This window comes from Oryzias melastigma, linkage group LG7 (assembly GCF_002922805.2).
Source record: "Oryzias melastigma strain HK-1 linkage group LG7, ASM292280v2, whole genome shotgun sequence".
Taxonomy (NCBI): domain Eukaryota; kingdom Metazoa; phylum Chordata; class Actinopteri; order Beloniformes; family Adrianichthyidae; genus Oryzias; species Oryzias melastigma.
Window position 1 is genome coordinate 18,749,678 of NC_050518.1, and position 20,996 is coordinate 18,770,673.

The 20,996-nt window shown below is 40.0% G+C and overlaps 1 protein-coding gene across 3 annotated transcripts in view; it reads left to right on the plus strand.

The window, feature by feature from the left end:
- plxna2 (plexin A2) overlaps window positions 1-20,996 on the plus strand; it is a 233,918-nt gene that overhangs the window by 142,071 nt on the left and 70,851 nt on the right. For all 3 annotated transcript variants that reach the window (XM_024292841.2, XM_024292840.2, XM_036212847.1), the window contains exons 6-12: window positions 2,704-2,827; window positions 6,320-6,473; window positions 9,588-9,684; window positions 12,616-12,730; window positions 13,238-13,438; window positions 13,924-14,020; window positions 15,596-15,795. In XM_024292841.2, coding sequence (XP_024148609.2) covers window positions 2,704-2,827; window positions 6,320-6,473; window positions 9,588-9,684; window positions 12,616-12,730; window positions 13,238-13,438; window positions 13,924-14,020; window positions 15,596-15,795 — 988 coding nt within the window. The remainder of the gene's footprint in view (window positions 1-2,703; window positions 2,828-6,319; window positions 6,474-9,587; window positions 9,685-12,615; window positions 12,731-13,237; window positions 13,439-13,923; window positions 14,021-15,595; window positions 15,796-20,996) is intronic.

A 20,996-nucleotide genomic window follows, 5' to 3' on the forward strand; every position in this document is an offset into this window, starting at 1 on the left:
AAAAAAAAAAAAAAAAAGTATCTGCAAGGGAAAATATGTGAACCCTTCGGAATTACCACCCACCCACACAAAAAATACAAATTAACAAAAAAAAACAAAACAATCATTTTCTACCTTTCATCGGCTGTTACTACTACTTTTGGAGTCACAATTTAAGAAACTAAAAGATGCATTTCTGACTTCACTCTAGAAACTGAGAAACTGTGGTAGTTATTTGGATTTGTAGTTATTACACTCATCCATGAATACACAGAATAATTTTGTGTGTGTGTGTGTGTGTGTGGGGGAGGAGGGTTATACTGGTACTTTTGGATTAAAAAAATATATTTTCTTAATAAATGTAAGCAGACATTCAATCCAGCGGAGGATAAAAGCATTTGTTCAGGCCATATACAACAACACACAACATCTCAAAATATACCTAAGACAAACTTAAATTCTTAGTAACTTTTCAGAAAAGATGTAATATTAAAAATGTAGTTTTTTTTTTTAGATTTTATTAGACAAAAATCATGAATGTCAAGCTTTTATTTTGCTCTCATGATCCACATTTCTTCATAAAAATGTCAGGCTGGAGCAGCCACTTCAGCACCACGGACAGAGATTCACCAGTGATGCCTGCCAGGAAAAAAAAAGAAGAGAAGTTGCTTATGACAGGAAGTGAGTGCCTTTGGAGTTATCTGCTTCAAGGCGGATGTTGGGGAACATGGATGCGATGATGTAACACCGAGCGCAGGTGAAGCAATGGAGTGACAGGCGGGGTGGGGGTGGAGGGGTCGGCTATGGGAATGGAAGACAGATTTTAGTCAACATTTAGCGACTTCCTCTTCAGCTAATGAGAGAGACAAAGGGGTCAGCGCCCTACCACACGCAGATAATGACCGCCTCCAGAAACCATGGCAACAGCAGCCCTTCCTGCGTCTCTCACACCCCTAGACGCTCTCATCTCTCGTCACCTCACACCAAAAATTACATTTTTATTCACAAAAAGAAAACTTCTTGCATACGGAAATCAATGCTGAGCCTTTTTTCATAAGTTCATCGCCTTTGAGGCATGCATAAAACACGTTCCTTCACCTGGAAGCTCGCCATTTTCTGCCATTGAAAACGAAGAAGAAATGCCGGATTTTCAGAAGGAGTCGCTCAGACAAGGTGTGCTGATTTCAGTTTGTGAAACAGCAAAAGAGGAGGCAGGAAGTGACAAAACCAGCGGAAGAGAAGCCCAGGTTTATCGCTCTCTAAACCCGGAGGGAGTGTCCGGAGCGCTCTTGCTTACACGTCCTGCGCGCTCGTTTCACACCAGCCTGAACGTTTGACAGCATAATCACACGCGAGCGGCTGTGGATGAAGACGCGGCCGAGAGTTTGTAAGTGAGAGAGTATGTTGTTAAAAATACAAGCTCCACCACACACACACATACAAACGGAGTGGTTGACCTGTCGGAGTCCAATTAGGAGTCGCTGTGGCCAGTCAGCCAGTTACCCAGACGCTGCGCTGGACGAGGATGGAGAGCCTGCAGTGCACAAGGGTGGAGGAGACACTCATTTTTAATGGGAAGTAGGAGTTTTTAATGAGGGATTGATACCCTGTTCGGTCATTAAGATCTCTTATGATTGAGCCACTTCACAATTTGCACATCCTGTGTCTCCAAACTTTGGCGCTGATTGCTTGATGTTCTGTCATCTTCAAAAGTGACGTCAGTGACGCCACAATCCAAGTAATCCATTTATTTTTGGGATCCAAGTTTTTCACCTGCAGCACTCAAGATTTGAGGATTGATGGGTAATTAACTGAAACATACATCTTTAAAGTCGAGACAACAATGGAGCTGCTACACCTCCATTTACCATCTGTTAAGTAAAACAAGAGAACTGAGGAAAAAAGCAGTCTGGTAGCGGGAATATAACTTGTTGCCGGTCTCTGGGGAATATTTGCCGCCTTGATCAGGAATGAATGAACAACAGTGTACTGCTAATGCAGACTGCACAGAACAAAACAGCCACAAAGCGTTTAGTGTCAGCTATAATTGCATTAAAAGAGTGTAAGCGAGCCGTTTAAATGTCTCTAGACAAGCAAATGGGGATTAAAAGGTAAATGATATTCACAGACTTTCAAAGGTTTTTCTGTTGTTTGATCGGTTTGTTTCTGAGGTTTAAAGACCCTCCGATGAAAACGGTGGATTTTTTGTGGCATTTTTTTATTACAAATTCAGAAAATTGAGCTAAAATTTGAGGATTTCCTTATTCAAATCGCTGTGAATCAGTAGCAGATGAAAAAAATGACAGAAAATAAAAGATTGTAGTTGTGATGTCATAAAATACAGTGGGTGGGGCTTAAACTTCCTGCTCCACTCCATTTTGATGCATCCATTTTTTTTCCTTGTCCGATACTGTTCGCCATTTTTGTTGCACTGGTAATGCTAGGTTTTAGGTGTGAGGGGTTGTAAGCTAGTGGGAGAGTGTGTGAACAGAGAGCTCTCAGCAACAGGAGGTTGAGGTTGCTCCTTACCAGCGGCCCCGCCCACCACTCAGAGGCGAATTTCTATTAATCTACTGCCGCTTTGCAGAAACTATGTCGGGATTTTTGACTAAAAAAAGGCATAATCATAATTAAAAAAAAACAGCCCATCTGCCTCAAACTATTCGGGGTAAAAAGCGAACTTTGCGATTAACCATTTCGTTCTGTGTTCTCGTCTCTTCCCAGGTGCTCCCAGAGGAGTCGATGCGAGCGCGCGGACGAGCCGTATCGTTTCGCCGCCTCTCTTAACCAGTGCGTGAAGGCCGCCGTCTACCCGGACAGCATCGCCGTGTCAGAACCCAGCGTGCCGGTGAGTTTCCTGTACCATAGTGCTGGGCCTCACAAAGGAAGACTGGTGAACCTCACACCGTACCGTCTACCCACATAACAAAAGCAGCTCGTCTTGATTGCGGCTGTTGCATAAACATTAGATGGGGAGGCTTGTGAGGGCTGCATGTGGGTGTTCAGGCATACATATGCTCACTTGTTTCAGAGCAGGCAGTTTGTGTGCCAAGACATGTTGTCTTGTAAGTGTGTGTGTGAGTGTGTGTGTGGGTGCGGAGGTGTTAAGGTTGACAAGGTGCAGTTGAGTACACTGCATTATTTCCACATGGACTGAGGGAAAATGGGCAGGAGATCATCTGGGAAGGAGTTTGCCGGCCAAAGTCTGATGAATGCTCTTCATCTGCAGCGCAGACTGACACATGCTTTGGCTTTCTATCCCCACTCTGGAAACAAAGCTCTTTTTTCTTTTTAGCTTTCTCTTTTACCACTACTGGAGCCAAAATTCAACACACTTGGATTGAAATTATTAGAGTTTGGAACCACTGACTTCAACTTCGGCTCCAACCAAATTAAGTCGCCATTTTTTTGCAATAGGAACACCGCCATGTTGGAGCCATAAATCATCAGTAAGACACAATTGGTCCGAAATGTGTCAATCTAACTTTTCAAATGTTTAATATAGAGGCATTGACTGTATATGAGAACTGGACTGAGAGAGTGTGACATCACTTTTAGAAAATTACTTACTTCCATTTCCAACCAAAGGAAGCAATAGAGTCGCCTTTTTTTGCAGACACCGCCATGTTGAGTCCATAATTCATCAGTAAGACACAATTGGTCCAAAATCTGTCAATCAAACTTTACAAATGTTTGACATGGATGTATATGAGAACTGGACTGAGTGAGTGTGATATCACTCATAAAAAATTTACTTTTGGTTCCAAAGTCAGCTGTGGTTGGTTTAAGTCATTTAAATTGCCAGTTTTTCTTAACACAGTCATGTTGTAACCAGAAATCATCAATCTGAGACCACATTACTAGAGGAACCAATCTCTCCAATCAGGAGTGAGCTTGTTAGAAGACCACGCCCCTTCCATTGAAAGCAGGATAGGGAGAATCTGTCTAACCCCTTGAATTTTTGAGGTTGGACCTTTTATTGAGACATCTGGTTGCTCATTTTATAACTTTAATAACTTGCACTACAGAAATAAATGTTGTAAAAAAAGTATTTACTAACAAAAATGTGTTTAAAAAAGGGTATATCAGAACAAGAATGTTTATTCTAACAAAAAGAATGACTGAGCTATAGGTGTTTATTTCTCAGTAGAAGTCTATAGGATTTTGGGTTCTTGGTACTTCCTGCTTGGAGCGCGAAAGGGGGAGGGGCAACCCAGTCCAGTTCTCATATACAGTGGACACTTAAATTTAATGCGGTCTAAGATTAACAGATCAATAATATATCATATATAGAGATCAATTTAACCTATAATGTTAAAGTTCACTAGCTTGATGCTAACATATAATGGAATTTCCCATAGGACGGCTAATGCTAGCACTCGGTCAACGTAAACACACATTGCTGACCAAATTAACATCTTTATAAACTCACAGGCATTTTCCAAACTTTTTTAAAGAAATATTTTCAAAGTAACCATTTGTGGTCTAAAACAGTTTTTTGCTCATACTTTCTTCTTCTTCTGGAATAAGGTGTAATGCTATAGCACGATCGCCACCTAGTGGCCAAACTAAACCTCTTTCAGGAGAGGCAGAACAATTGTTGGAGCTTCTTCGTTTGAGAATCCAAGTAACACTGTATGCTATTAAAAATCTAATTATTATTTCACTAAATCATTCCACAGTATGTGAACTGCATCAGATTAATATGACTATCTTCAAAACATATATATAAATTATTGATGTATTTAAAATGTGTCCAAATATTTAAACTCAAAATTAAATTGAATCAAATTAAATGAAATAGAAAGAATTGGAAAAAATCCAATTGATCCAGGCTCAGGTGATTTGAATCAAATCGATTCTGGAAATTATTTGCAATACCCAGACCTACTAAAATATACATAAAATGATATGTTTTTGTTTTAACATTCCATGCGTGTTCATAGAAGTCTGCTCCGTGAAGAGGCTGCATTCCAGATCCGTCCAGAGATGTTTTTTAGGGCCTTTTTCAACAATCTTTGAAGCATTCCAATTCCTTCGGTTGTCACACAACACACCAAATTCAACATGATCAGATATTTTAGGCATTTTTGGGGTTCCTTTTACCTGACAACCACATAGAAGCTCTGGAATGTATCTAGTTATCAATGTGGGGAGAAATTTTTTTTCATACTAAAGATGAATTATGATGCAGTTTTGAACCTTAAAGCATCAAACTATGTATTTCTATATAGACAAGAGGATGAACCTATAAATACTTTAAATTTAAATCATTTGTATTCGCATTTTTGACTTTTTCAAAACTTTTAGATAATTCCCATTTATATATAATGGGTCTAAAATCTATAAACCAATTTAGAAGCCCTGTCCTACACTCGTTTACCTTTTGTTTGTTCATTTTTGTCATATATTTTCTTCCAGACCAAAAAAAAAGTCAGAGAATATTTTAATGTTGACATTTTTGTCCCACTGAACTATGGGATAGAACGAATGTACACCAATCCTGGAGGATGGTACATTCATCTCCATGACAACACAGCCTCCTCTTTGTGGACAGCTAGAAAAACAGGGGTGGGTGGGGGGGACAAAACACAAAAAAATCTAATTACTGTCACTAAAAGTCTGCTACCAATTAGGTTGCTGCCAACTCCAAAAAATAAATAAATAAAATAGAATACAAACACCCACCAGCATCATCAGGAGAACAAAAAGAGCATCGGCTACACACGATTTTTTCTGCTACAGCCTCGTGTTCTGTGTGTGTTCGCAGAATTTGAATTTGTTTGTGTCTGACGAGGATGAGAACTAATTAATGGTGAGAGGTTATTCAGGGGTTTTGGAAGTGAAACAAAGACACTGACTGCTGCCGTCGCTGCAGTCAGAGATCTGTCCGACACCCCCCTCACCGAGTGAAACAAGTAAACCAGCAGAGGACGAGAGGTGCTCGACGGCGGTCAGCGTCCCTCGGAAAACCGGCGGCGGTCTTCAACGAGCAGAGATCCAGATTAAAACAAAGGAAACGTTCAGACGGTGTGGCCCAAAAATACCCACTGATGGAGCGAGGATGTGAAGTGCCACAGTGATAATTATCCACAACGCCTCTCCCGGCTGGAGAGCCAGATCACACAACCAGCGCGGGATGCTTTTATTTATAGATGAAGCAGCTGAGTGGTTCTGCCGTGACTCCGAACACCTGGATGTTCATTTGTATCTACTTGAACAAACGCTGGAAACTGACTGAAGGAGTTTCCTTATTTTTTTGTATTACTGCAGAAGAACGCTCACACTTTTCTTAAGCATAACTTGATTGGTACAACTTTATTTTGTATTTCCCGTACAGCTGCTGGTAAAAGTGAGTGACGTTCCAGACCTCTCAGCCGGCATCACCTGCTCTTTCGGTAACCTCACGGAGGTGGAGGGTCAAGTCAACGGCAACCAGATCCTCTGCGTGTCTCCAGCAGCCAAGGACGTCCCTCTCATCCCCACCGACCAAGGTACACCCGGCCAAGAGACCACGCCACTGCGATGTTGGTCATGCGCACGATGAGACGTCGATAGCCTGAATGTGACTGAAGGAAACAAATGTTGTCTAGTGTTGAGCTAATAACTCTTTAACCTTTCAACACATGAGATGTCAAGATTCAAAGTGTTTATTGTTACATGCGACAAGGAAGCAAAGTTCTTAGTGCAATGAAATTTATACTTTGTTGTCTACCTCATGCCAACATATTCAAACAAACACATAAAAAATACAAATATTAAATGTAGTAAAATTAAAAAAAAAAACACACAAAAAAGTATAAAATACAGAAAATGCAATAAGTCAAAATGTTGCTGGCAACACCTGAATAACAGGATCTTTGACATACTGTAACTCTCTAACCATATACGCAATTGATGTAAATCCAATAGATTCTGACGAGTAAGAAAGCCGCTTTAAAGATCGACTTTGCATAAATATGCAACACTTTACATACGTAAATTTACATTAGTAAAGTTACTGGCATGAAGTGTGTACCTTTAGCTTAACATTAGCAACTTTCCTTTAGGAATGTCAACTTTCCCTCAGTAAGGTTACTAACTTAGCCAACGTAAAGTCACTAACATTAACTAACTTAATGTTAGTAACCGCTGCATTCACTAGCGTAAAGTTACTACTGTAAAGTCTTTCATTTCGAACAAAGCCGCGATTCTCGGCCACAGAATAAGCTGATTTACGCTGATCAGTTACGTTAACTAGCGTAACAATACTAATGTAAAGTATTGCATATTAATGTTAGCCACTTTAGTTAGTAACTTCAACTCTACATTTGTAAATGTAATGTAAAGTTATTTTACGTTTACTAAGTAAATTTTCACTAATAAATGTTACGTTTACTAACATGAAGTTGATCATGTAAAGTGTTACTTAACAATAGTAACTAACTTTACATTGGTAAAGTGCTAGCGCAACATAACACTACTCTACGATTTCTAACTGTACGCTAAGAAATGTTACATTTACTGACATAAAGTTGATAAATAAAGTGTTGATCATCAACAATAGTAACTTTAGTTAGTAACTTTAACTTTACATCGGTGAAGTTACTACCTTACGTTGATTAATTTTACGTCAGTGAATGTTACATTTACAAACGTAAAGTTATGCATTTAAAGTGTTGCATATCAGTGCAAAGCTGCTTTTCTTTGTCTCAGAATTCACTAATTTTTGTTGATTTGCTATGTTTACTAGCATAAAGATACTAATGTAAACTGTTGCATGTTAACTTTAGCAACTTTAGTAAATAACGTTAAGTTATAGCAGTAAAGTTACTAGCTTTGTGTTAGTAACTATACTAACGCAATGCAAAGTTACTTTACGATTACTAAGTAACTTTATGTTAACAAATATTTTGCTTACTAGCGTACTTGCTTTTCAGCGCAAAACAAGCTTAGAATCTTCCGGAATCATGTCAATCATGTTTACGGCTGAAGAGTTACAGTAGATGAAAGAATGTCAACATTGGAGCTAAAAGACTAAAATGTTAAAAGGTTAAAACACACTGACGGTTTAGTGATCCAAAAGTCCCATTCAAACCAGAGCCGCCTTCCTAACAGCCGCCCACGAATTTCGTATGAGGTGTCTTGTTGTGAAGTGTGCTACAAACAGGCCTGGGCCGCATTAGTCCTGATGAAGGATCTCACTGGGGTCCCTGACCTGCAGTCTAGCTGCAGGGCATCAAATCACTGCTGCCGGATTTAGATAATAGGGGTCGGTGTGACGTTAGCATCCAGTCAGGGGGCTATTAAATGGGAGGGTTGATGCAGTAGAGTACAAGCTAAGACAGCAGTACTATATAAAAGTAACTGAAAAAGGAAAGGATCCAATCAAACTTGTTAATTCCTTTTCTTTAACTTCTCATGGAGGCTCTTGTGACCCTTCTGGCTCTCTATCCGGCAATATAAATATGCCACGCCGACTTTGGCTTTCTGTTTGTTTACAAGCACATACCATATGTTATTATGAATATTAACATCTGGCGTTTTGACAATGAATCGCCGTGGTTTGTAAGCCAAGATGGCTGCAGATTGACAAAGCAAACACCCTGAATAATATATCACATGCAGAGTGTGAGGAAATCTCTGTGTGTTTTTGAGGGCTCAGTAATCCTCCCTCCTGTGAGTAAATGACAGCCCTGTTTGCCCACAGGTCCCGGTGGGGGCGGTGCATCAGGAGCTAATATAAATGTTCCTCCCTCAGGTAAATGTCAGCCATTCCTCCCCGTAAGCCTTCCCATCATTCCCAGCTGTTTACCCCTCAATCTTCCCCTCCCCGTTCGTTCCCCGAGGCGGCTTCCTGCTGACCCCGCCTGCCTTTGTGAATGTGAATCGGTGGGTTTCTCGCCGCTGCACGTTTATATATCACGCTGGGAGAATTATTTGAGGAGAAATTAAAGGTGAACCGAGGGGAGTATAGGAACAATCCGGAGAACTGAGAAGTGAATCCTGCAAAGGGGGCGAAGGAGGAGATCGTGATCTAACTATGAGGACGCCGGTCTCATTAGAGGAAACAGTCGGCCTGTTTTCCACAAAGGAAAACGCTCCTAAAGGAGGTTAGGAGCAGAGAGGACCTCTGTGCTCTGCTGTCAGGTCCCGAGAGACCAGCATGCCGCATTAGACGTTGTGCGCTGCCTCCCCACAGGTGCTGAGGAGTGAACGCGGCACCCGGGTCAGTCCAGCCTCCTACACACGAGTGTCGTCTGCAACTCTGCTGCAGCACATACTACCCACATACCAACACTTATTAATGGAGTCTGGACTCATGGGGAAAGATAAGAGGCAGTTTTTACAGCCACAAATCCATCTATAGGAGAAAATATAGTCAAACTAATTAAGCGCTTCTGTGTGAGACGCCATTAAATTAATCACTTATGTGTTTTTTTTTGTCTTATCGACAACAACATTCCTTCAGCTTCAATGTAGTGCATAGAAAATCCCACAAAAAATATATATATTAGTTATTTTACCTACTTTTTGGGTTTAAATATCACATCTATCAATGTATTGTATATCTAAAAAAACTCACAGATCTCTGAAGACAAAAAGTGATTAACCTTGTTATCTTTCAGACTGGTCTGGTGTGGATCTGCGGCTCAACTCTAAAGAGACTGGCCAGATGCTTATCAGCACAGAGATCAAGTTCTACAATTGTAGTGTTCACCAGCTGTAAGTATCAATGTCGCTGAAGCACATGCTAATCAAAACCAAAGAGGTACTAACATTTGCCAGCGTTAGCTCTATGCTAACCCCAGCTAGCTTAACATTTCTTTCGTTGTAGCTAAAGGAATTTAAAAGTCCCAATCCAGCTATAATATTTTCTATTGTAAAATTGTTCCCATTGGTATTTTAATTATAATTATGCTTTTTTTTGCTTAAATCATCAAGCTTGTGTTGTTTTATAAGACATGCGGTATTTACTTCAGAGCAGCAGGAGCTTAGCAGCTAATTTCCCATCAACCCTTTGTTTACACTCTGCCCCGGTAGCTTCTAGCGCCTCACAAACCGAAGCTAATATTAGCGTAACTCTTGCGTAACTGACTGAAGATGGTAATGGGAAAACATGTATATCTTGAAAACTACGTTTGTCTACTATGGTTTAAAATTAGCACAAAATGGCACTCAAGTTTTTAAATGTCACATAAAAAAGTGTATTTTTTTTTTTTTTTAAAGGTAAAAAAATATTTGTATGTGAATGACGGGCAAAAATACATCAACATACATATATATATGGATAAGTAGTACCACAAATTTGATAAGTGAATTTAGAAAACAAGCACGTCGTTAGTTATTTGATGTTTGTTATTTTGGATGTTTTTTGGACTTTGAGTCATTTGTTATACATCACAACATAATAGGAATTAGAGACAAAAAGAACGAAGACATAGTGTTGTTAAGGAGGGAAAAAAATAAAACACAATGACACAAAAATCAAATTTATGGCTGATTTCTGACATTTTTAACAGAAAATTCGATATTTTGTACATCAAAGACTCAGTTCAAGACACCAGGCGTTTGTTTTTTCCTATTGCTCATTCCGTAGGACGTTCGTTACATCTAAGTATCTCTGTAGACGTCCTTCACATCCTTCACACAGCACTGTTGATTACCCTAAAGGTAAAACAGCCGCATCACTCCTCGTTTTTAACAGCACCGACAATCCAGACAAAAACCACGCCGGCTCAACAACTGCTCATGAATACATTGTGAAGCAAAAGCCATCTCAATTAAAGAGGAGTGTTGGCTTTGCTATGGCAACCCACAGAGAGAGCCATGGCTTTTAGCCCTGCAGTTTCATCCACCTAACAAGCAAAACGTCGGAAGCCATATTTTCCTTTAATGGCCTCCTGAAACATGGCCGAGATATTTTTTTCACATCTCTGCTGGAAGAAGCAACAATCAATGGACGATGGATTATTATAAGTTAATGCTGTTATGATACATGCTTCACTATTTATGGAGTTTTATGTCACTACCATTTAAAACACGTTTTTTAAACTGTTTTACACATGATTTGACTGTCAGTATCTCTTTTCAAATTCTATCCACTCTAGAAACTTATGGTGGGTTCACACTGCACTCGGAATCCACTTCACCTCCAGTTTACACCAGATGTGTATTTCTGCTCAACTGTGTTTTTTTTTAGAGCTTCTACAATTAATTTTTGCTCGAGCCGGCCGCAAAGGACCGCAGCGCTTCCACTTGCGGTGTGAACTAGGCGTTCGCCTGTGTCATAATTCCCTTATACAGTCATCGTTCTAAATTCCCTCTCTAACCCCTAAGTGACTATGAAAAGAGGGACTATATATCTTAAAAAAATGTGGATACTTTTTACTTTTTTTTTTTGAACAGCTTACAGATTTCCTTAAAGATTTCCCAAAAGCAAAAAAAAACCAAAAATGTGAACATTTTATGAAGACTTGGATGAATCCAAGATTAAAACTTGGATACTTCATCAAAAAAATAATTTAGAAACATTAAAAAAATGTTCAAACACATTAAATTTTGCTCTATATTCACCAATCTAGTGAGCATTTTAGACTGGTTTTTCGCAGAGACTTGTTGGAAATTTCTAGGCTGTTTGATTTTGGAATTTTGACACAGCTGTAGATTCAGACAGCTCTGCAAAATTGCACATTGATTGCTCATTGTAGTGAGTAGGGAAGGAATTCAGACACAACCTTGGTTTTCTATATTTTGTCATTTTTGTGTTGTTTTTACAACAGCATGTCTTATTTTTTTGGATTAAACTGAATTTATAGAAAATACAGCATATTTTTTAAAGTTATATATTTATAATAATTTATATATTTAATTATTAAACATTTATATATATTTTTATCAGTTTGTTTTCATTATTTTTAAGTTAATTGTGGCACAGTAGCCCTTTCCCTTTGCTCTAATAGTGATGTCCACTTAGCTGCAGTTCCAAAGCTGTTTGTCACATTCCGATAAGCCCGGAAGTGTCAACATCCATTCAGCGATACGGATGGGAGTGGAAATCTTGTGAGGGAAAACCTGCAATAAATCAAAGTGAATCATATATAGACGCAGCTCGATAAATCCAGCAAAAAAATGAGGTTTTTTTGTGCTTACGTGCAGTTTTAACACATGAAACCTCAGAGTTTCATTCATCTGGCCTCAGGTATTTTTTACTAAACTTCAGCAAAGAAGCGTCTGCTTTTGCCACAGGCTTTACAGTATGCATCATAATGCGCTTCAATGCCTACATGTTCTGTACGCTAAAACACTTTCATGCTAAGACACATGTATAATCAGCTGGTAACCGTGGCAACATCCCAGCAATGTGGGGCTAACGGTAAATGCAGGATCAAGCCGGGCCAATCTATTATTTGTTTGTTTTACTCGATTCATGTTCTCTCCTTCAGGCTTGTACTTTTTTGTGGTTTATCACCATGAAGGGAAGCATTACAGCAGGAAACAAAGGAAGGAAGAGCCAGTTTGTTGTGCTCTCATGTGCCAGCAAGTCATGTGAACTGATTTTCTTTGTGGCGCTTCCTGCACTTTTGGTGGCGATCTCGGTGGCCTTTCTCGACCGCTCGCTCCTCACCCGCTGTGCTTTCTGTGTGCCGCACGCAGGTGTCTGTCATGTGTGAACAGCGCCTTCCGCTGCCACTGGTGCAAATACCGCAACCTGTGCACCCACGACCCCTCCAGCTGCTCCTTCCAGGAGGGTCGAGTCAACACCTCTGAGGTCAGTGGAGCACACACACAAACCGGCACATGCAAATGCACAGAAAGAAAGATGGACTAGCCTTTTTTATTCTTCTACTATACTCCGCTCTTCTTTTTTCACCCACATCTTGCTCTTTTTGCAGCTTTGCGGCAGCCTGAGGGCTTGTTTTCAGAAAGCTCTTCTATTTTCAGAATGCTGCCTCTCTTTCAGAGCTCGGCTGAAGCAATTAACAGTCTATTATCCCTGGAGTTATTGAGCCTAGCAAGTTGGAACAATGTGACAAGATCACTCAGACTGCGTCAGTCACATGAAGTGGAGACAAGCTTAATATGTGGCTTTTTTTTTTTTTTAGGCTGGCTAGGTTGATAATTCAAACTGAGCGTGACATTCCACTCTTTCAGCCTCTGTTCTGCACACATTCGCCGCTGACCTTTGCATCAACATTCACAGCTTTTGTTTTGGTGTTGCGCCGACACTCCAACGCTCTCTGCCCTGTGCTTGCCCCGCCCCCCTGTTGTCCCCCAGGACTGTCCCCAGCTGGTCCCGTCTGAGGAGATTCTCATCCCAGTTGGGGAGGTGAAGCCAATAACCCTGAAGGCCAAGAACCTGCCACAGCCCCAGTCTGGCCAGCGAGGCTATGAATGCGTCCTTCACATCCAGGGGGTCAGCCATCGAGTCACGGCTCTCCGCTTCAACAGCTCCAGCGTGCAGTGCCAGAACAGCTCGGTGGGTCGGCCAATTTCTGCTTATCGGTTCTCCTGTTTGTGTGTTTTCTTTTGATGTAGCTTTGTTTGGAGGTTTTTGCATTGAGTCTGTGGAGACACAGTGGATGCATCCTCTGTGATTAAGCTGGAAGGAGCTGCAGCTCCGGTGAGGTGCGTACCGACTCGTGCGGCGTCCTCCCAGAGGAGCCACAAAAGCACGCAGTCAATGAAAGTCAGGCTGGATTTAAGGGCAGAGGAGGCAGTTGAGGACAGCTCCAATAAAGACCAGAGCTGCAGCTTCTGCCCAGCTGCCCCTTTTCCCCTTTGTCAGCCCAAAAATACGGAGATGATGTAAGTCCCACGTAACGTCCGAGGGACGCGGTTCTGCATCTGCTGCACGCTGGGTTTATGGGAATAGAAAATCCTGAAACCTTCAGCAGAAATCCTCTGTTTTTGTCACTTTCTCACCCTGATGGCCGTCCCTATCCTTCTCCATTTTTCCTCCAGTATCTGTACGAGGGGATGAAGATCAGCGAGCTGCCCGTGGAGTTCTCTGTGGTGTGGAACGGCAACTTCATTATCGATAACCCGGAGAACATCAAAGGTGAGAAACAAAAGTGCTGCAAAAAAACAAGAAGAAATACAACAAATGTTCTGTAAACCATCTTTGTTTTCACATATTATCCTCTATACAAGATGGTCTAATGATGTTAAAGAACTTTACAGTGTAAATGTGCTTCAAAATGTGAGGAGAGTGTCTCTGATTGACAGATGAAAAGTGTAAGCGTCTAATTAAATAGAAATCATGATCACCTTTGGTGTCGTTTCCATTGTGTGGTTGAATTTTTACAATCCCAGCCCACAGTCTGTCAGAGAAAGCTTAGCGAGCCGCTCAGCGTCAAAAAAAGAACAATAGGAGTCCAATACTCTAAAATCTGTCATTTACAAAAGATGATGCATTGAAATATTTAAGCCCAAAGGAGGAATTGTTTATACAGACTGGCAACCTGTCCGAAGTTGCCCAACAGTAGCTGGGATAGGCTCCAGCAACCCCATCACCCCAGAAGATGGAGAAATGGACGGATATTTTTCATAAATATTGCTTTACCATATTGTTTATAGTACCCCACCCCACACACGCACACACTAATAAAGTTACAATTCACAGCCCATTGGCCTTGTGGTAGAGTGTCCGCCTTGAGACTGGAAGGTCATGGGTTCAAATCCAGGCCGAGTCATACCAAAGACTCTTAACATGGGACTCAGTGCCTCCCTGGTTGAAACTCAGCATAAATGTGGTTGGATTTGAGGGTTAAACCACCAAATGGTTCCTGAGTGCGACTGTGTCTGCATCTCACCGCTCCCCCAGGGGATGGGTCAAATGTGAAAATGTCCTAAACAAATTTAGGTGTGTCACAACTAATAGGACTTGAAATTTAAGTTTTAGTTAATGGTTATTGTTGAAAATCAACTGTAGGCTTTAACCAACGGCGTATGGTTTACACAAGCACACTATGTAGCAGAAATGTGCTAAAAGTCGTATCCCTCTATACCCATTTGCATCACATTTGCATTTTTTAGAACCCTATTGAACTAGCATGATTCAAATTTCCCTTAAAAACCCATTGTATACAGTTTGGTCGATGTTTTTTTTTTCTGTAGTTCATCATTTTTCCACTAGGGGCAGTAGATTTTTTTTTTTTTTTTTGAATGACGGGAAAATTTTAGCTAGTTTTTAAAACTTTATGATGTGAATAAGTCATCTATGGTTATTTTCTTTCTGTTTGCTGTATTGAAATAATGAAAATTTTGTTGATAGTAAACTCTTTATAATACAGTTACATCACGATGAAAATGTGTGGATCAAATTTGAGACAGTGGGTAAATAAGGTGCTTTTATTCTGAACACTCATGTCAAGATACAAGTTATTTATTATGATTGTCTTCAAGCTAAAAATAAATAGGGATACATTTTCCCAAAAAATATGTGTTTTTCTATATAATGTGAGTTGTTAGAGATGACTTTTACTGATTATGGCAGTATCATTGATATTGTGAGCTTTGTGTCGTATCCTGAGATACCCAGTGATTCCCAGCCCTGGTGGGACCACATCAGGTCTGCCTTCAGCGACATCCATGTTTGAGAGTTTGAACGTCTCCCGTGTGCTCCCCTCCGCAGTGCACCTGTACAAGTGCGCGGCCCAGCGGGACAGCTGCGGCATGTGCCTGAAGGCGGACAGGAAGTTCCAGTGTGGCTGGTGCAGCGAGGAGGGGAGGTGCACGCTGCGGCACCACTGCCCCGCCATCAACCCCTACACCACGCGCTGGCTCAACCTGTCCAGCAGGAACGTGAAGTGCACCAACCCGCGCATCACAGAGGTCCGTACCCACAACGAACCTTTTCTTTCCCAGCATGCAAAGCGACTGTCCACAATGTGATAATGTAGCATGCGGCTGATACTCCACTGTACTTAAAAAAGCTCCTGAGAGACGTTACAGGAGGTGACGGAGCTTTTTCACACTCAAAGATGTCTCTGCCTCCGTTCCTTCAAGCTAAATATGATCTCAAAACCTTATCTTTGCTGAGTTCTGGTATTTTTTTTTAGACATTAATGGTTAATACCACCTAATGCTGGAGCTCTGGAGAGCTGATATGCGTCTTTAAAATGTACCTTAGGAGGCACCGCACAAGAGCCAGCCATCTCGTCTTTCTGTTTTTGTCTTTAAATAAGTCGAAGAAGCCCTCGCCGAGCTCCCAAAGGTGCCCGCCTCATCTACCGCTGCCAGATCTTTCAAAGTTTGCTGTCTGTCAGACTTTTATCTGGTCTTTTTTCTGCTCTCTTTTATCTAATTGAGAGAAGAAAAGAGAATAGCTGTTTAATTGTTTATGTGGTTTCGGCATGTCTTGTTCACCTTCCAGATTGATGCAAGGGCAGACTGTGAGCTCAGCAGAGACTCGCCTCTCTGTTATCCTATTTTCTTTGCACAAAGATGACTGCTCACACTTGACTGTCTCCTGGATTTTGCACAAGGTCATTGTAGATCTTTGAAAGTGGCTGCGGCACCAACAAATGACTTCTCGTTTTTTATCCTTAAACGCCCACTTCGATCATCTTTTGATCTATTTTACAAGCGTTCCCAGCGGCCTTTTCATTCTAGTTATACAGTTTTTAGCCAAAATTTAAAAACATGTGGTTTTCTTGGACATAGTTTCTGCAGAGCAGCAGGAAGTCACTAAAAATGTACCTCTGAGTTGTGGGCGGGTCCGTTGCCACAAACCCTTCCCTTCTCATAGCTGAGAGCTCTCTGTTTACACCCTCTCCTGCTAGCTTATAGACCCTCACACTCCCAACCTAACATTAACGGTGCCACAAAACTGATAACATTATGAGACAAGGAAAACTAAGATGAACATGGATTTAGTTCTCTACAAGTGAATGCATCAGAATTAGGGTGGAGCAGGGAGGTTGTTGCCCCGCCCAGTGTATTTGTGACATTACAACTACAATTTTTTTCTAACAGCATTCTGCTCCTGATTCACAGTGATTTGAATAAAGAAATACTCAGAAATGCAACTTGAAGCTTAATTTTCTTTACAGTTAAAATTTGGTCAAAATGAAAGGGGAAAGAAAGAAGAAAACATATCACGTCTACCCCATATAACAAAATCAATTAAACTATTTGAACCAAATATATCCCTTTGCATTACAAAATAAATACATCAAATGGTTGGCAAAAGCTGACCGATAAAAACAAAACAAACAACAAAAACAAGCAAGAAAAAGGAACATAATATATATATAAAATGTCTCAAAATGTTTTTAATATAACCTTTTCCCAATATCCTTATAGTTCATATCGTCTAAGCAAACAACAACAAAAACCAACAAACAACAACAGAATCAACAAATTGAAACATAAAAAAAGTAAAATGCCTCAGAATATATATGTTTGATATTAGGGCTGGGTTGATAAAATTGATTAATCGATTTGAATTTGTTTTTTTGCCTAACAGATCAATAATCGATTCATAAAAATATTGATTGATTTAGCACATAAAGTCTCCTAGCTTGATGCTAACGTTTAATGGAATTTTCCATAGGACGGCTAATGCTAACACTTGGTCGACCTAAACATACATTGCTGATGAAATGAACATCTATATAAACTCTCAGGCATGAATTTTCCTCACTCTTTTAAGGAAATATTTTTTAAAGTAACCATTTGTGGTCTATAGCAAAGTTTTTTGCTCATAGTGTCTTCTTCTGGAATAAGGTGTAATGCTATAGCGTCATCGCCACCAAGTGGCCAAACTGAAACGCCCTTCAGGAGAAGCAGAACAATGTTTACAATGTTAATAATCTGAAATTTTTTGTTAGAACTTCTCATTTTGAGAAACCATGTAACACTGTATGATATTAACAATCTCAATATTTCACTAATACATTTTACAATATGTGAATTGTATCAGATTAATAATGATAATAATAATAATAATCGGAATAGGATCGATCCAGGCTCTTGTGAATCAAATCAAATCGTTTCTTGAAATTATAATCGATACCCAACCCTATTTGATATAACCCTTTCCCAATATCCTTAGAGTTCATATAGTTTATAATGATTGAGAATTTGTTGTTTCACTGTTTTTTTTAAATGTACTATGTCCTCCATCATCAGAAAAAACCTGCAAGAAAATGGTGAAAACACAATTTCCATCATCTTTAAGTATCCTAATGCACTACCTTAGAATGAGAAAGCTTAATTTTTACACCCCCAGCCTACTTTGTAGCCTTCAAAGAGAAAAAACTCAATGGCTGAACTCATCAGCAGAGCCGGGTCATGACCTGGAAACACCTTAACTGTTCCTCATAATTAGGGTTTGGCGTCGCCTCAGCCCCGTTCTCGTCTGCTGTGGTGGGTTTGCTGTCACAGAGGAGTTGATCCAATAGGGGGGGTTGAGGGGGGGACATACTATTTAATTAGGCTTAGTAACACACCAGTGCTTTGTGGTTAACCCAACAGACCTCTCTGCCTCTAAATTGATTCTTTGGCTTTTCTTGTTCTTCCACAACACACTCATATCTACTCCAGCCAATTAAAAGCTGAAGTTAACAAATTGGTGAATTGATCTGGTTTACCATACAGAGGCTATGCAGATAGAGCTGCAGGGAAACCCATGATTCTGAACCCGCTCGACCTCCATTTCTGTTTTTTATTAAAAACTTTTATTAAAATATACATTTCTCGACTCTACATCTGGCTAAGATTCAGCAGTAGTTCTAAACACTTTACTTTGTTACTCTAAAGACACACTGGGTTGAAAATTGTGTTTTTTTAATATGTTCCGATGATATATAAAGAAAATCAAGCTAAAATTTGCATTTCTGAGTAATTCTTCATTCAAATTGTAGTGAAAAATGACTTTTGGTAAAAAAAAATATACATATTTTTATGTGAAAAATAAACTGAATAAGCACCCTGCTCCACTCCATTCTGATGCATCTACTTCAGGAGTCACTTACTAGCAGATTCAGGCCCAGATGCTGGGTCATGCGGACCCAAACGGACCCCGATTTGAACTTGACGCATAACTAATATTATGGACGCCTCTATTTTAAGTGATGCATCTCTTTACATTCTCACTCCCAACTCTCATAGCCGATGTGGATGTATCGGTACCGAGTCGCAGACAGGAAAAAAGTGCATACGCTGATTTTGATTCTTTCCACTTTTGTTTTTTCTGATTCTGAAGGAAGTTCTATTTTGGGAAAACTACTGAATTCTGTTGTATCCGTACTTCAAATTGTACTGAATTAATTTGAAGTGAGAGTTACATGTTAGTCGCATCCAGTAGTGCTGGGTGATATGGAAAAAACTGTATATCACCATATAAATTATTTTATATCACAATATCGATATATATCAGGATCTATCACAATAAAGTATATTTTCAGTTATTCTCTAAAAAAATGGACAAAAATGTCAAAAAATTGTTTTTAAAGTTTCAAGTTTCTTTGTAGGAAAACACATTTTTGTACATAAGTTCAGCAATAAAAACTAACAAATAAAAACAATGAAAAGCGAATGGCACGATACACACTTTTCTATCGCTCACACGATATGTATCGTCATATCACCCAGCACTAGCATCCACATGTGCCACCAATCCTCAGCTACTTAAAAATATATTACACTTAAAATGTAGACATTATTTTTTTTCTCAAAAAAGGTGGAAATTGCTCTTTAAAGTCTGATTTTGTTGCCACTTCTCAAATCTAAAGTCACTAGGTAGAAAACAAATCTGCGTTACGTCTCATTAAAGGTTAAGTTTGTCAATTCAACCTTTATTGAGACGCATACGAGACGCAAACGTTTTATTTCTCGTAGAATCCTTGATAAGAGGCAAAGGAAACAAGAAAATCAAGAGGTGCACTCTGGCATTAATCATTTTCAGTGCTGAAACCTTGAATTATTAAATCCATTCTTGGTCCAGTTGTCTATTGATTACAGCTCTAGCCAAGCTGACACAGAATCACCTTAAGGTGTTTCCAATACAAATAAAACATTTCCTCATAAGCGTATCTCACATGTTTGCAGAGCATGTCCGGTTTGGGTGAGTCCAGGAAAAGCGGCGTTTGTTTGTGGTCAGCAGTCAAGCACAAATCGATCTGGGAGGGAATAAAAAATGAGGAAAAAAAAGTTCTACAACTTCTTTTTCTGTCATTTTTGTGATGATTTTGTGCAAAGTGAAAGTAAAAACAGAAAAAGCCCCAACAGATCAGCATTTTTGTCAAAATTTTCTCATATAATTCGGAAAAACACAAGTTAAGGTAAGTTTTTTTCTTGGAATCCAAACTCCCCGATGACAGAAACACCTATTCTGTCCTCCTCATTGGCAGTGATGGCGGCTCCTCCCCGGCCCTCCCTCCGCCTCCTGTTGATTACAGTTTCTTTAAAAAGCAGACGCTCCCCTCGTGGGCTGAATTCATTAATAAATTTGGTTCTGATTGTGCGCACCAAAGCTCCCATCACGAGTTGATTTGTATACATACTTGCACATTAGTAGATGTGCCTGCCAGAAGATAGGCCTTTTGAATAATGAATGTTTCTGTTAAGTGCGATGTTGCCTCCCACCACGAGTCATTAATATTGAACAGGCGTAAGCTCCCGCTAACAACAGAGGGAGCAACATCAAATGAAGGAGGGAGCTGGACAGGCCAATGAAAGGAATCTACTCAATAGTCTTTGGCGGGGAGTTTACAGTAAAAGAACGAGGCTCCCCTCACCCCCCTCACCCGTGAAAGGGTACATAAACATCTGTCTGTAGCCTGAGGAGGGAAAAATACTAAAAAAAAGCAAAAAGCGTTTCGATTTTTTATCTCCTTCCCCCATCGAAATGTTTTCAAGCCTATTTAGGAGGATTTGCATCATGATTTTGAGACAATTAAATTCTAATCGCATGTGAAACCCTGACAGTGCTTTGGTACTATCATTCACTAAAACCTTCAATCACAAGAGGATTTGCTTTTATTTTGACTCCAAAAGCGTATTTCTTAAAACTATATCATAAAACTAAA